Source organism: Schistocerca nitens, chromosome 6 (assembly GCF_023898315.1).
Source record: "Schistocerca nitens isolate TAMUIC-IGC-003100 chromosome 6, iqSchNite1.1, whole genome shotgun sequence".
In the NCBI taxonomy this organism is placed as follows: domain Eukaryota; kingdom Metazoa; phylum Arthropoda; class Insecta; order Orthoptera; family Acrididae; genus Schistocerca; species Schistocerca nitens.
This window is the reverse complement of record NC_064619.1, coordinates 319,418,847-319,436,146: the sequence shown is the minus strand read 5'-3', so window position 1 is coordinate 319,436,146 and position 17,300 is coordinate 319,418,847. Positions and strand designations below refer to the sequence as shown.

The following is a 17,300-nucleotide window of genomic DNA, read 5'->3' as shown; positions in this document are numbered from 1 at the left end:
AGTCCATGGGGCGTTTTCCAACAGGATAACGCTCGCCCATATACCGCTATTGTAACCCAACATACTCTACAGAGTGTCGACCTCTTGCCCTGGCCTGCTCGATCACCAGATCTGTCTCCAATCGAGCACATATGGCACATCATCTGATGAAAATTCCAGCATCATACACATACAGCATTGACTGTGCATGTATTAACTGACCACGTGCAACAGGCATGCACTCCATCCCTCAAACAGAGATACAACAACTGTGCAACACAGTGTATGCAGACATGCATGCATTCAACATTCTGGCATTTACACCAGTTATTAGTGAACCAGCAACTCGCATTTCCAATGGCTTACCTCGCACTTACTTCAACCTGTGATCTTGCAATGTTAATCACTTAAATATGTTACCTAGATAACTCTACTCCAAAAATTTCATTTTTCTACATTAATAATTTTTTGGTGTTGTGATTTTTTCCGATCAGTGTGTAAGGCACTTTCTTTTCAACGAGTACGTCGGATAAATGTCGCGTACATCGGATAAATATCAGTTACCGACACGTAGCATTCACAGAAATCACTGGTATCGGTTAGTCACAGGGAGTACTGGCATGCACCGCCAAGCAGCCGGAAACTGCTTGTCACTTTACTGCCCCGAGGCGCTAGTGACGTGAACCAGTTTGCAGTTCCAAACATGTACGCTTGGGGCGCTGCTGCAGAATTGTACACGAAGGTTTAATGCACGCTTAAGTTATCAGGATTACCGTCAGACTCTGTAGTACTTTGAGGCATCATTCCTGAGATTTCATCTGCAACGTTATCAATCTCTCTTCAAAGACATCAGTATTACAGAAGTTGACAAAACATTCGGCTGCGCCCGTTTGCTTATTGTGAGTAAATGAGATTAAAGTTGGCTGTTGCCTAGATAAATGTCTCCTTATTGTCCACTGATATTAGTGTTGTGTATCGTGATAAACTTTGCTGTGACACTTCTCTCATAAATTATTAGTATTAATCTGGCAGCTGGTATCAACATGACAAAAATTACTGTGAGACATTTTCGAAGTCTCATCTTCAAGTGCCAGCAGTGACCGGTAATATCTTTGAACAACTAAGATATTTGGTGTGTGTATCTGATCTACTTATATTCTATAGTCAAGTGACAAGTATGAAGAATAAAGATTAAAGATGCTCGAATGTTGTGAAGATATCACAGACAGACAGTTGCGTTACGTTCCTTCTGATAAATTACACTGGTTGAGTGGTTGCGTTATTTAAAGCTGTACTCCATCAAAATGCTGGTGTGGTCTAGCTTTCACCTACCTGAGAACTGACGTATAACCATTTCGGGGATAGGAGACATCTACGAAGACTACAATTTTATGTATACTACGAACCGTGGTGCAACTATGGGTCGTGAATTACGTTAAATAGTTCCCACAGAAGTCTGACACGTGAAGAGAACAGATTAATTGTATATAAATGTAGTACAAGAAAACGAATTATATTTTCCAACATCATATGTAAAATTACAAAGTGCAAATGACAGAATTATTTTAAAAAATGATCCACATTTAAGTCCCGTTGGACACGTTATTAAATTTTGGTAATAACTTGGAAGTAATGAGAGGCGTGATCTTTCTAAATAAATAAATACACCGGTATTAATACCTGCATCTGGATGGAATCAGGGCAGAGAAATCTTGGTTTTGGTTGTTAAATCGTGATTTGAAACTGACTTCAGAAAATTTAATATCTTTTTTCTTCTGTTCCTCGTGACTCAGAATTATATGGATTTCAATTAGTTTATCAACCGGCCATTGACAAATTACACTTGATCGAAGTTCCGTCATTTCATGCATGACCGGCCGCGGTGGTCTCGCGGTTCTAGGCGCGCAGTGCGGAACCGCGTGACTGCTAGGGTCGCAGGTTCGAATCCTGCCTCGAGTATGGATGTGTGTGATGTCCTTAGGTTAGTTAGGTTTAACTAGTTCTAAGTTCTAGGGGACTGATGACCTAAGATGTTAAGTCCCATAGTACTCAGAGCCATTTGAACCATTTTTTGCATGCATGACATAGTGTGACGTAAATTTTAATTTCCTTAGGCTACCAGTAGGCCCACTTAGTAACCTGATTACCACACTCTGTAGCGGCCAAAATTCATAGCCAATGTCATTTCATCCGCTTTTGGCAAATACCGCCCAACAGTTCACGCTGTTGTTGCACTTAATGACAAACAAAATTTAATTGGAAATGGAACATTACACCAATTGAAAAAGTGTTGAATCATGAATCAATATGATATAAATCGGAATAAAAGTTCTGTATCGGACTCAATCGATGCAGTGTTTATACCTTTTTGGTCTCGGACACGCAAATTTACTGCAATGGGTGTATCACTTATCAGGTGGGAACGTTGTAGAGTGAATGGACGTCAGTAAGCGTCAGTGCTGTTTACGAGGGATGTTTAAGGGCTTACTGATAGTCCTAGTTGCTCAGAAGATAAAGAATGATTGAACGCAATAGGGGAAACAAATCAGCTATCAGAGGTTGATGAAGCAGTGTAATGTTCAAATATGTATTAAATCTTATGGGACTTAACTGCTAAGGTCATCAGTCCCTAGATGGAGTGACTGAGGATTTAAACATTTGATGCTTCAATGAAAGACAGAACAGACGCTGTGCGGCAGTTCATTATTAATTCACTACTGTATTACAAAAATACCCTTGTACAAAAATGCAGCTGCTATCTCGAACAAGGCAGAATGAAAATAAACGTTTTTGTACAATATAAGCTACTGGAAGGTGGTGTTACTTTGGACAGCTTTTAACACAGGCCTATTTGTTACTTCGCAAAATGAGCATCAGGGATGCACCGAGACATATTTTTTCTGGATATGATAGGTATAGCGCAAATCTTAGTCTACAATAACCACAGGAAAAAAAAGAAAAACGTTGAAATTGTCTTAATGTTATCATGCAGATGGGGCACTATTGTGAAAGTAGTAATTTTATATTGAAGTAGTAGGGAAAGATGTCTGTCATAGTTTTAAATACCAGTAACAAGTGTTTGTTTAAATTGTGGGTGTACACTAGGGTGTGTCATTTTACGAGCCATACAGGAAATTTTATTCCTTGCCAAAGACTTCTGGTTTTGCTTTGGCAGTGGAAAAATGAAAACTTTAGGCCATCATTAATTAAATGCTTGACCTCAAAGAGCCCTCATTTACCCACCAATCTTGACGCCTTGAGTATATAAAACACCAAATTTTGTGCTTGAAGTATAAAATTTTTTCTTGTTGGTGCATCGACTAATTCCAAAAACTTTTGATCATTTTGTATAATGCTCACTATGTATCCCCCATCTTTAGTTTCGCTCTGCTTCCAGGTAAATCGCCAACCTTCAAAGTTAATCATTATAAAATATCATGTTTTGAAGTAATGAGTCTGTTTTAATTTGATGATGCTATTATTTGGGTGCCGACAATGGGGTACTCCCTGCATCTAACATAAATTAATCAATCAACCATTGCATCCTGCCTGTGGGTCAACAATGACAAATGGACACTATACTGTTGGTTGGTTCTTTGTCTGTCACCTTCGTGCGGAGAGATATATATAAGGAAGGACTATGAGACTTTGGTAGAAGATTGCACTTTCCTCCATGTGTACATTAGTTCTAGATTGTTCATAGGCTTTAGCTGACATCATAGAAATTTGAGCAACTGTACTTTTTCCTGGCAGGACATTTAGCTTGTTTCCTCTATTCATAGCCTGACTTCTTTTGTTGTCACTTCACCATTCCTTTTTTTCCCCCAAAGAATGCTTCATTCACTGCACTGTTATTGGTCTCAAACTTTTTTTGAGAACTGCTTGCTTGAGTTAGTGCAGAAACTTGTTTGTATCCAATAGTAGTTTCTCTTTTATATTCTTGTGGGGGAGGAGGGGATAGTCGTAATTTAAAATCTTATTAGCTCAGGACAGTTCCAGTCTTTTTAGAATTCCCGTCTTTTTCAATACTTCCACTGTTTCTGCCCATGGGCACTTGCGTATTGTGCAAGATTTAAAAAGACAAGTGACTTTCAGAAAAGGAAACATACAAATATTCATTCACAAAAGTAAGAACACCTCACACACACGTCCACCATGTCTGGCATCTGGAACTGGAATGCCGGTCTAAGTTGCTGGAAATGGCGGTCGTGTTTTCTATGTATGCCTGCTTGTGTGGGTGAATGTGTATGTGTTTCCTTTTCTGATGAAGGCTGTGGCCAAAAGCTGATGTGTAAGTGTCATTTAGTTGTGCCTGTCTGCAACAAAAAGTGCCATCTTCAGCACAAGTAGCAATCTTTTCTTTATGCTGTTGATATTCCAACCTGGAGTTTCCGTTGTTTAATGATAACTGAGTTACATCTACAGTCACTTTGTAATCCCATTTCATGCTATAAAAGGTGTGTGTCAGCATAGTAATAAAACTGTTCTTCTGATTGCCCGTAGTTGTCACTTGAAATAAACAAAAGTTGACAGCCAAATGGTATACACCTGATGAGCATAACTCTCATATGTTGGGTGTAGTCCACACACAAATTTCTTTCACACCCCAGCTTTATTTGTTGCTGCCCCCTGCAGCTCCCCTCTCACTTACAACTCCCTAAATCAATCAGGAAAAACTATGTGGAGCTCCCACTGTGTTTGCTATAAGCTCATCACCAAAAGCAATCCACTACATGGGGGAAAAAAAAAATAGGCTTGCAGATGGAGAAAGGCCAGTTTATCGTAAAAGCCACGACTCTTACTCATCAACTTGTTTGGGGTGGTCCATGTTTCTTTTGTGATCAGTGGCAGGACTTCAAGTCTTCAAATTTTTCTTTAGAGATCAGTTTTTTTTTCCATGGACACAGTGGAATTAATTGTCCAGTGAATTGCAGTGGGTGGGAAGAAGATCTTTCTTTTCTTCCCCTTTTCTAAGTGCTTGTTTTAACAGCAGTCTCCTGGTCAGAGTCTCTTTTCATAAAAATGCTTAGAGGTTTGTCTTTTCTCACTGCAATTTCTCTAGTTTTCTGTTTTCTTCATGTACAACCATTGTTGTAGCTTCAGTGCATACACTGCCTCCAAAATCACTGCCATTGGGCAAAAAGCTGTGCCCTAGAAGAATAAAGCACAAAGTAATTTTTTCTAATGTGGGGTGATTTTCCAACTCTGTTTTAAGTAACAGCACTGTTTTTATGTTATGATTTTGGCTTCCACATGAGTCTGACTAAAGAATAAATTCCTTTGCAGTAACATATTTTTATAGATGTATTTTTGAGGCTGCTGCTAACCTCCTGAGCTCCGCAGCCAGCTTCACCCTCAACCCCGACATAGCAGTGGCCTTTGCCATCCTTGTCACTGTGACTACCTAAATTATACACATACTACTGCCTTTTATGATATACAATGTTGTTAGGAATCTTAGGCTGAGGGTATGTTTTTGTAAATCAAAACACAAGGTTTCAGCATCAGGATTATTCTTGGCTACAAGCATGTCTTCCCTCCTCATATCTTGTGCCTTTTCTACTTTTTACAAAATGACAACTCTTCTCTCTCTTTAACATTTACAGCTTCACATTATCATCCCAATGTTCTATTTCTACTTCTAATGTCACACATGTTACATGTATCTTTGTCAAGCATTTTCCTATGTAGGTTGAATTTGAGCAAGACGGTTTTTTATATGACAGGCTTACAGGCTTAGTTACTTCTTCACAGTACAATTGATGTTTTTTTTTTTTTTTTCTACAGCTGTATCTCCTGTAAGAAATTATGTCTCAGTATTTGTCCTACTATAGTGTGATTTATATTTTAGGACTTTTTAAATGTGTTCAGTTACTTCTTGTACACAAGTATCATCAGATAAATTTTTTCCGCCACCTTCTGTATGACAATCATGAACCTCTTCAGCGCATTGAATATCCTCAAAAACTGTAGAAAGAAATTTTACATACAACCATACCATACAGTTTGTATGACATACTAAACTTCCTTGCTTTCTCTCTCTCTCTCTCTCTCTCTCTCTCTCTCTCTCTCTAGTGCCCCCCCCCCCCCCCCCATCTCTCTCTCTCTCTCTCTCTCTCTCTCTCTTTGAACTCAGAAATGATTGAGCAAATCAATGCATGCTGAGCATCATGAGATTCAGCACTATAAAATTGGTTATATTCTTTTGTAGAATTGTTCTCTCCTACTTTTTCCAAACATTTGCAGGGACGCAAGTAGAAGACATTTCTTTGAGTAAAATAGCCCTAGTTTTGGATGCAACATTTTTCCTGGTCTCTCTGTCTTGGTTTTCATACTTACATTTCTGTCCCCTATTTGATCTACCTTTTAATAATTGATTTCTATCTGGTTCAGGAATGTTATTTTGTGCTTCAATAGTACACACATTCTGCTTTGGGATTTCTTCAAGTATGTTTTCATCTTTGTCAATATGGTTACTCCCGGATCTGCAGTTCTCATCTTCATTACATTTTATATCCTGATCATGTTTCCTTACCCAAAACTACACTTGAAGTTAAGTCATTGTTACAGTTATTTTCATTCAGAGAAGAATCTTTGTTTGGAATGTCTGCACTTGAAGATGTATATTCTCCCCAAAAATTGGAAGAAGAAGTGGAATGCGTAAGGTTTTTGACATTTTGTTAAGGTCTTTTTGGAATGGTTTTGAGGTTACTCTCCAAAAGAATATTGTATATCTTTAAACTCCAGATCCATTTGACATCATTGTTGCACTTTCAGTAATACATTGTGCTCTTGGCTTGGAAGCATCCATTATTGCACCTGGTAATCGCAACATTCATGATGTCACAATACACAACCTAATACAAGGCCTACAAACACTACACAGCTCACAGACCATGGCACTTTGTCTGCTGTTGCAGCACTATAGTTTGCACTGTAGCTTGTGCATTTGTGATGCAAAATTGACAGTCAAATGCAGACGAAGTGGCACTTAGCCTTTGCCAATAAGTCATGGCAATCATTGCTACGACAACAATGGTGATTTTTTTCCCAAATAGGTTATGTTGTTTTCCAAGGATGCATAATGTGGTTCTCATATAGGCCTTAACAATTTGGTTATATAATGACAATAACAATGTGTTCTACAATTTCGTACATTGTTAGCACAGTTTGCAGCATAGTACATCTGTAATATTTTAGTGTGTATACATTTCTTCTTGACAGTACATGACTAGTGTCCTTATGTTTAAATTTACATACAAGTATATTGTTTATCAAGATCGAATGATGGTTACTTGTATTTTCAGGCTTTTGCCTGCATCATAGTTTTTTTTTTTTTTATCTTCCTTGCAATAATGAATAAGTTCATGTAAGGAATAAAACTGATTTTTCTCCAATAAATCTTTGACTGTGCTTAACGGCATTAATGTTCTTTATTTGGCTGATATTGCCTGGAAGGCAGTCAAAATAGATACAGTCCCATGTACGTTACACTTTCTTTCATAATGACTTTACCAGTGCTGGATTGTTCTCTATTTCCAGCAGTTTCCTGTGTTGTACTGATGGACCTTCTCATTTTTCTTAAAATAACTTCTGTTTTCTGTTCTTGCTGATCTGTATCAGAGATAGATAGATAGATAGAGAGAGAGAATGAATGAGTGTGTGTGTGTGTGTGTGTGTGTGTGTAAAACACTCTTACTCCTCTCTCTCTCTCTCTCTCTCTCTCTCTCTCTCTCTCTGTCTTTCTTACCTTGATAATAAATTAATCTGGATAGAGCACATTAAAAGCATGAGCAATACATTAAATTTAGAATTTAGGCTGCTATGCATTACAGAAGTAAGCAAGTGTGTGTGTGTGTGTGTGTGTGTGTGTGTGTGTGTGTGTGTGTGTGTGTGTGTGTGTGTGTGTGTGAAGACGTGCAACTGTTGAGACACATCACATTTCATGAGGAAACATAGTTTATTTGTGAATTTCACAGTTAGTAGCGATGCCCATTTGTTGGTTTGCTATACACTGATGTGGATAATAACTGATTGCTCATGGTGTTGATGCAGGCAGTGCAAATGTTCGAGCAAAACACTTTGTGGTAGGCACAGCAGTTTTGTGAAATAGTTTGTTATTAGACACAGTTGTCACATATTGATTTACTGCACTGAGATCTGAATTCACAGAGGAATCTGTTCAAAGTCTAGCAATAGTTTGTCTTATGTCTGCCATTGTTGTGACATGATGGTTGTCAATATGGCAGTCAGTGTCATTTAACAATGGCACACTCAAATTTTATCACTGTGTGGTTTGAGCATAGTAATCACACTGTCAGTGCACTTCACTCAAGGTCCATCCAGATGTGGTATTGTATGGAGCTGGAATCATTGGGACTCCAATAAAAGATGGCTGCATTGTTAATGTGTAGTAGGCTGCTCATAATAAAAATTCACATTTTGCGTGTTGTGGTTGTAAACGGGGTCACAACTTCAAAGGCATTCACTGTGAGGCGGTAAGAATGTACCAGTAACAAGGTGGAAGCAATGATACTGATATCAGATTTACGGAACAAGCATATGTTTCCATATGAGTACAATAATTTCTCATATGTGAATATGTGGAACACGAAAAAGGCATTTTTCTGGAAAGAGATGTCCAAAACCTATTTCCTTCCAGTAGTACCATGATTCATAATACACTGTTTGTGCATCAGATGTCAAATGTGAAGGTGCCAAGCAAATCTTCTAACTACCTTAAGTCCCAATAATTTAAAATGTTCATTATTTCATCATCTCATTATGTTAAAATGTAACTTTACCATGGGTTATCTATTAGAAACTTTGTGCACTGTGTTTCCTAGTAACTGATCACCACTCTGTTTTCTGTAGGCCAAAGCCTAACTGATTACAGTGCACTCCACATATTTCACAATGACATTTGCGTAGAGAACCCAACAGGGAAGCCAATTTGGAAGACAGTTGTCAAGCTGGGTTCAGAAATGTGGATGCTTTCTCAGTTGTGGGTTACCTTCTAAAAATGGAGAAATGACTGGAGGGAGGTAGATGAATCTGTATTTAGACTTGTTTGTTTATGCCTTTTATTCATGAGGGAAGTTAAAAACTTCTTCATATAATTTAATCAGTGACTTGTCTGACCTTTCATGCCCTAAAGAACAGAAAGAACACTTATGTTCCAGAGAATTGAAGGCTATCTACTCAGTATATTTTTGTAGTTAGACTATGGTGTCACAAGTTCAGCATGATTTCATGCCTACATACTAAGTACATATTTTTTATACATCATTGAAATCATTTAAGCTTGAAATTGTTACTGATGAAATTATGTCAAAATATGGTTAAGTCCAGAAAGTGTCCAGATAAATCATCATGTTTAGAAGTAGAGCTAGAAAATATTCAAAAGAGATATTTTTATTCATATACCATTAGGTTAACAGTAAACATTAAAAATCTGAAATACAAATCTGTCAGTTTCAGCTCAACTTTGGCTGACTGACTTTTGCTTAGACATGCTCATAACCAGAACTGGAAAACACACATTTGGAGGTGTAAGAATTTTATGGCAGATGTGTCGTCTACCAACACCCTTGCTAAATGGCAGAAATGAGTTATTGTATTTTAATGTACTGATCCTTTGCAGAAAATAGAATTCTTTATGGGAATTAGTCAACATTGTTACCAGTAACAGTAAGACAGCAAGGATCAGACACAAGACTTGAACATTCACAAAATAAGGAATAAAAGGAATAAACAGAGTAAGCATAAAACACATAAAAAGCTAGTGTGTCATGAGAGGAAGCTTTCGAAGAGCAGTTCTGAGCAATATGGTCCCTCAGATGATGTTATAATTATGGCTGGATTGTGTGGATGTATGCAGGGCATTGGCATTATTGAATTTATCCAGAAGATGCACTGTCTCTCCATAGACCAGCTCCATGTCTTTTACACTGATGAGCCAAAACATTATGACAACGTGCTTAATAGCTTGTTGGGCCATCTTTGTAATGCAATAGATCAGCGATTCTGCATACCATCGATTCTACAGTTGATGTTGACTTGTGGAGCTATGGCACCAGGTTTTTAAACACAAGCCATGTGATTCCTGTAAATAACAGGCCGCTGATTCATGTGTGCAGTGATGGCACTCAATAGTGACTCAGATGGGAACCATCGGATTCGCATCAGGTGAATTTGGTGGCCAAGAAATTAATGTGATTTCACTATCACGCTCCTCAAACTACTGTTAACACGAGTCTGACATCAAGACAGGGACAATTATACTGCTGAAACATAAAATCATCATCAGGGAAGACATCAAACATACAGAGATGCAGATGGTCCACAGCTGACATGTCTTCAATTACTACCGTAGGTCCCATGCAAGCACAAGAGAATGTCTATCATCACATAATACTGCTCCCACCAGCCTGTGTCCATGGTGCTGTGCGTGTTTCAAACAGCTATGTGTGTGGATGACCATCAACCTAGTGTAGCAAAAATGTAATTTATCTAACAAGCTGACATATACTCAGTGATACATGGCCCAATCTCGATGATCCCGAGCCCACTACAATCATAACTGATGATGTTGCTGGGCCAACAAGTGATCATGTAAGGGTCATCTGCTGCGGAACCCCTTGTTCAACAATGTGCGCTGAATGGTGTGCTCTGAAACACATATGCATCCATTGGCATTGTGCTCTTTCACCAGGGATGCCACAGATTGCCATTTATCCTACTTTACAGAGCAGGCAAGCTTCCAGACCCCACATTCTGTGAAGCGTCGTAAATGTACAGCCACTTGGCACCTAGTGGTAGCTCCACTGCCCTTCTTACACTTTTGATAGATGTCCACGAGAGTAGCACGTGAACATTCAACCAGCTTTGCCACTTTTGAGGTACTCATTCACAATCTGTGCATAATACTAATCTTCGCTTTGGCAAAGGTTGTTACCTCACTGGATTACTCCATTTGCAGCATATATCTTCACTAGAGTAATTCCCCATCCATCTCTGCTCAGCTTACATACATTTTTTGCTGCCGATGGGCACTGCCGCTAGTCAGCAGGTGAAACGATCTGTCATGGTCAATAAATAATGTCGACTGTTGGATGGAGAAAGTGGTCCCACTACATCAAGACAAACATGTTTAAAAACATATGGTTACATTCAGAATACCACCAACTGGCCCATGCAGATGGTGAGACACTTTACATTGTTGGCACTGTAGACATGTTTGCACCCATTTCAACATTCTTTTTCCATTCCCAGCCAAACAAAGCACTGAGGCATCAGACAAAAGGTGGGGGGACTCCTGGATGGCACATGTTGTGGATGCTGTCAAAAGTTCGTCATCTGAATGCTGCTGGAAGTAACAGTTAACGTTTTCCCTGGGAGATGTCACAGTACAGCCTGGCATCTTCTCCTGGAATGTCGATGAGCTGCAGTCGTAAAGCTGAGGTAGCATTGTCGATGGACATCCAGAGTTCATCCCCCCCAGGGGATCCACAACTCTTTTGTGGATACGTGCGTAGCGAGCACGGGACCCCGAGCTGATGTGGCCTTCCTTCCTTTCTGGGCTGCATGCCTTCCTTTTCCGCATCCTTCCCCATCCCCCATCTTGCCCCCCCCCCTCACCTCTGGCTCTTTCTTTCCCCTTCTCCCCTTCTGGGGTTCTGGTTTGTGCCTACGTCCGGAGACGGACGCTTGTAAATATACTACATTCTTCGCCTTCCTTGCTTGTAAGTCTTCATCCTTCCTTATCCTTCTCTTTTCCTTACCTCTTCTCTCTACCCTTTTCTCCGCTGCGGCGTTTGAGACCTCTCTTCTTTCCTTTCTCTTTCTCTTTTTTCCTCCCTGTGCGTGTCTGAAGGCCGACCCACACACTTCCATGCGTAGCCGGTGACGGGGTAACGCGTAATTCCCCGCCCCGGGTAGACAGGTAGGACACGTACGTACCCCCTGGTAACGGCCAGGCCCAGGGAGGGGTGATTACCCGAGGTGATACCTTCCGAAAGTGCCGATTGGTCCCTCCGTCCGTTTGTCGGGAGGTGTGACCTGAGGTGTGAACAATCACCTAAGGCGGGTGTGCCCTCAGTGAGGGGCCCCACAAGGGAGGAGCGTGCCATCGGAGACGCCGGTAATCATGGGGGATTCTTCCGCAATGGTTTCCTCACCTTCCACTATGTTTGCTCACAAACGTAAGTTCACTGAGTCTCAGCCACAGACGGTTCTTCCATCGTTGCCACAGTTCCTTGTTGTTTCTCGGTCTGACGAAGGTCACGACTTCTCCACGGTCAACCCTTTCATTATTCAGAAAGGTGTCGACGCAATTGCAGGTCCTGTAAAGTCTTGTTCCAGATTACGGAATGGCACCCTGTTGTTAGAAACACACAGTGCCCTCCAGGCACAAAAATTGCTGCGTACTTCTCTGCCCCACACCTTCCCTGTCCGGGTGGAACCGCACGGTACCTTAAATTCCTCGCGTGGAGTCGTTTATACACGCTCCCTCGATGGATTGTCTGACGACGAAATTCAACATTACCTGTCTGACCAGGGCGTAACGGCTGTTCATAGAGTTATGAAAAGGGTTGACACGAACATCATTCCAACCCGCACTGTCTTCTTGACATTTGACAAAGTTCAACTCCCATCGAAAATCAAAGCCGGCTATGAGATAATTTCCGTTCGCCCTTACGTCCCAAACCCTACGCGTTGCTATCGATGCCAGCGGTTCAATCACACCAGCCAGTCCTGTTCCAATCCGGCCAAATGTGTTACGTGTGGCAAGGATGCCCATGAGGGTGCTTGTCCACCTCCATCCCCTCGCTGCATCAACTGTATGGGTGACCACGCTGCTTCCTCTCGAGATTGCCCCGTTTTTAAGGACGAAAAACTCATCCAGGAAATAAGAGTGAAGGAAAAGGTGTCGACCTTTGCTGCTCGAAAATTATTCGCCAGTCGACAGCCCACCGTGCCTCAGAAAGGAAAATACAGCGCTGTCCTTGCTTCTCATCGGCCAACAAAGGAGGCGGCCACGCAGACTTGCGACCTCACCTTTAGTACCACGGTCGTCAGATCGGCCAGCGCAAAGATCGCCCGTTCAACCTCACCACTTTCGCCTGCCCACTCTATGGCTCACCCTTCGTCGGGTTCTGCTAAATCTCGAGCCCAAAAGTCAGACGCCAAGTCTTCGAAAAAAGAGCATACTCGTGAAGAGTTTTTACGTACGGCAACTTCCCAACCATCGGTTCCTCCTTCCTCTAAACATCATACTTCCAAGAAGGCTACAAAGAAACCCAGTTCCTCTCCTTCTCCGCCAAGGCGTGTCCCATCTACAGCACCACCTGGCGGAAGTCGCCCTCGGCCGTCTTCTGTGTCGCCGAGGCGCACTGCTGGCGGCCGATCAACCGGCCGGTCGCTGGTGGCAGGAGCTGCTCCTGACCAACCTATGGATCAGAATCTTCTGCCTTCGGCTGAATGCCATTCCATGCTGTCGGTCGCAAGCTCAGAGCAGTCGTTGAGTTGACAGCGACCTTGGTCACATTCCTCCATTTTCTGTTCACCCTATGTCCATTATCCACTGGAATATCCGCGGTATTCAAGCTAATCGGGATGAATTGTCGATCCTCTTACAATCCTACTCGCCGGTCATCTTCTGTCTTCAGGAAACAAAGCTGCGTCCCCACGACCGCTTTGTTCTCCCTCATTTTCAGTCCGTCCGATATGATCTCCCCTCTGTTGAAGGCACTTCAGCACATGGAGGACTCATGATTCTTCTCCATGAAACTCTCCATTATCACCCAATCCATTTAAACACCTCCTTCCAAGCTGTCGCCGTCCGTCTTTCCCTTTCCAGATACACGTTCTCTCTTTGTACTGTATACATTCCATCGTCCACACCAATGGCACGAGCTGATCTCCTTCATCTTCTTGGTCAGCTTCCACCCCCATATTTGCTGGTTGGGGACTTCAATGCCCACCACCCGCTTTGGGGATCTCCACATCCTTGTCCACGTGGCTCACTATTGCTAGTTTGCCTCAACACTGGGGTCCCTACATTTTTGTCTGCCTCCACGACAAATTTATCTCATTTGGACCTTGCGGTCGGTACTGTTCCGCTAGCTCGGCGCTTCGAATGGTTCGCCCTTGATGATACACACTCGAGTGACCACTTTCCATGTGTCCTTAGACTGCAGCCTCAACAGCCATATATGCGCCCGCGACGCTGGAAGTTTGCCCAAGCCGATTGGACACTTTTTTCGTCTCTAGCGACATTCGATAACCGTCCCTTTCCCAGCGTCGACGATGAGGTCACACATATTACCGATGTTATTCTTGCAGCTGCGGAACATTCAATACCACGCACCTCCGAATTGCCCCGGCGCCCCCCAGTTCCTTGGTGGAACGAGGCATGCCGTGATGCACTACGTGAGCGGCGACGTGCTCTCCGCGTTTTCCGCCACCATCCTACTTTGGCCAACTGTATCCGCTATAAGCAGCTCCGAGCGCGATGCCGTCGTGTCATCCGCGATAGCAAGAAGGCAAGCTGGAAATTCTTTATTAGCTCATTTAACACCTTCACTCCCTCCTCGGAATTTTGGAGTCGGCTTCGACGGTTCTCAGGCGCGCCTAGTTTCTCCCCGGTCTCTGGGCTCACTGTCGCGCATGACACATTAGTGGACCCCGTCGCAATTTCTAACTCGTTGGGTCAGCACTTTGCCGAGATTTCGAGCTCTTCAAATTACCCGCCAGCGTTTCTCCCGAAGAAACGTGCAGCGGAAGTGCGACATCTTGCTTTCTCCTCTCAAAATCGCGAAAGCTACAATACTTTTTTCTCCTTGCGGGAACTCCAACATGCACTCTCTTCTTCTCGCTCCTCCGCCCCAGGACCAGATGGTATCCACGTCCAAATGTTGCTGCATTTATCAACCCATAGTCTGCATTACCTCCTTCGCCTTTATAATCGAATTTGGACCGACAGTACTTTTCCCAGACGATGGCGGGAAGCTATCGTCGTTCCTGTTCCGAAACCTGGAAAGGACAAACATCTCCCCTCTAGCTATCGCCCCATTTCTCTCACGAGTAGTGTCTGTGAGGATTTGGAGCATATGGTGAATTACCGTTTAGCGTGGTGGCTGGAATCCCGCAGTCTTTTAACACCTGCCCAATGCGGATTCCGAAAGCATCGTTCTGCAGTTGACCATCTTGTTGCTCTCTCCACTTATATCATGAACAATTTTCTCCGGAAACGCCAAACGGTAGCAATATTTTTTGATCTGGAGAGAGCATACGATACCTGTTGGAGGACAGGCATCCTCCGCACACTGTTCTCTTGGGGCTTTCGAGGCCGGCTGCCCCTTTTTCTTCGCGAATTTATGGCAGAGCGCACGTTTAGGGTGCGGGTGAACACTACTCTCTCCCGCACTTTCTCCCAAGAAAACGGGGTACCCCAGGGCTCCGTGCTGAGTGTTGTACTGTTTGCCATCGCTATAAATCCAATTATGGATTGTCTCCTTCCTGATGTCTCGGGCTCCCTCTTTGTGGATGATTTTGCGATCTACTACAGCTCTCAACGGACCAGCCTTCTTGAACGACGTCTTCAAGGATGTCTCGATCGCCTCCACTCTTGGAGCATCGAAACAGGCTTCCGTTTCTCTCCCAGTAAGACCGTTTGTGTTAATTTTTGGCGACGTAAGGAGTTTCTTCCGCCCTCCTTACATCTAGGACCTGTCAACCTTCCGTTTTCAGACGCCGCTAAATTCTTGGGTCTTATGTTTGACAGAAAACTGTGCTGGTCCTCCCACGTTTCCTATCTTTTAGCTCGCTGTCTGCGATCGCTTAACACCCTCCGTGTCCTGAATGGTACCTCCTGGGGAGCGGACCGAGTGGTCCTTCTCCGCCTCTATCGCACCTTAGTGCGCTCGAAATTGGATTATGGAAGCATAGTCTACTCCTCTGCTCGGCCGTCTATTCTTCGGCGTCTCGACTCTATCCACCACTGTGGATTACATTTAGTGTCTGGAGCTTTTTACACTAGCCCTGTGGAAAGCCTTTATGCTGAGACTGCTGAACCTCCGCTGTCCAATCGGCGAGCAGTCCTTCTAAGTCGTTACGCTAGCCATCTATCTTCCATGCCTGCTAATCCGGCCCATGACCTTTTTTTCGATGCCTCCTTTGATGTAGGGTATGCAGGCCGCTCCTCCTCCCTACTACCCCCGGGAGCCCGCTTCCGTCAACTGCTCCATTCTCTTTCCTTCCGCTTTCCTAAAACCTTCTTGACAACTTGGGGTACAGCACCGCCTTGGCTCCGTCCCCGGTTCTGCCTGCTCCGTGACCTTTGTCGATTTCCCAAGGATGGTACCCCTACACTTGTTTATCGTCGGGCATTTGCTGCTCTATGTGCACAAATGACGGACGCCACATTTATTTACACCGACGGCTCGAAAACATCGTTAGGTGTAGGGAGTGCCTATATTGTTGGCGACACCCCAAATCAATTTCGGCTTCCCGACCAGTGTTCGGTGTATACTGCGGAGCTTTACACTGTTCTCCAGGCTGTCCACTACATCCGCCGCCATCGGCGGATACAGTACGTTATCTGCTCAGATTCTCTCAGCTCTCTCCTCAGTATCCAAGCTCTTTACCCTGTGCACCCTGTGGTCCACTGGATTCGGGACTGTCTGAGCTTGCTCCACCTGGGGGGCGTCTTGGTGGCGTTCCTCTGGCTCCCGGGACACGCTGGTATCTGTGGGAATGAGGCGGCCGATATAGCGGCCAAGGCTGCAGTCTCTCTTCCTCGGCCAGCTATTCAGTCGCTTCCCTTTACCGATCTACGGAGCGGTTTATGTCGAAAAGTTGCTCATTTATGGCATGCGCATTGGTCAACACTTCCCCATAATAAATTGCGGGAAGTGAAAGCCCTTCCTTGCGCTTGGACCTCTTCCTCCCGAACGCGTCGTCGGGAGGAAGTAATTTTAGCCAGACTCCGGATAGGGCACTGTCTTTTTAGCCATCGACATCTTTTAAGCGGCGATCCTCCCCCACTCTGTCCCCACTGCTCTCAGCTGTGGACGGTAAGACACCTTTTAATTGAATGCCCCTATTTTAATCCGTTACGCTCCCGTCTACAGCTATCGCCTGATCTCTCGTCGATTTTAGCAGATGACACGCGCTCAGCCGACCGCGTTCTCCAATTTATTAGTGACAGTGACATGGCGTCAGTCATTTGAAGCCTTTTATGGGGACAACCAACCCCTTTCTGTAGTGGATTTTTAAGCATTCCTTCTGCTTTTAGTTTCTCCAATTTTATGACTTTG

The 17,300-nt window shown here is 43.3% G+C and overlaps 1 protein-coding gene across 2 annotated transcripts in view; it reads left to right on the top strand.

The window, feature by feature from the left end:
• The first annotated feature begins 693 nt into the window (after nucleotides 1-693).
• The window catches only part of LOC126263712 (uncharacterized), a 73,291-nt gene continuing 56,684 nt past the window's right edge, over nucleotides 694-17,300 (top strand). Inside the window, exon 1 of one of the 2 annotated variants that reach the window (XM_049960856.1) lies at nucleotides 694-878. Coding sequence is in view for 1 of the 2 variants with exons in the window: in XM_049960855.1 (XP_049816812.1) it covers nucleotides 1,942-1,960 (19 nt within the window). In the remaining variant the exon portion in view is untranslated. Of the gene's footprint in view, nucleotides 879-1,877; nucleotides 1,961-17,300 lie in introns of those variants that run through there. The other variant, XM_049960855.1, reaches the window with a different exon arrangement.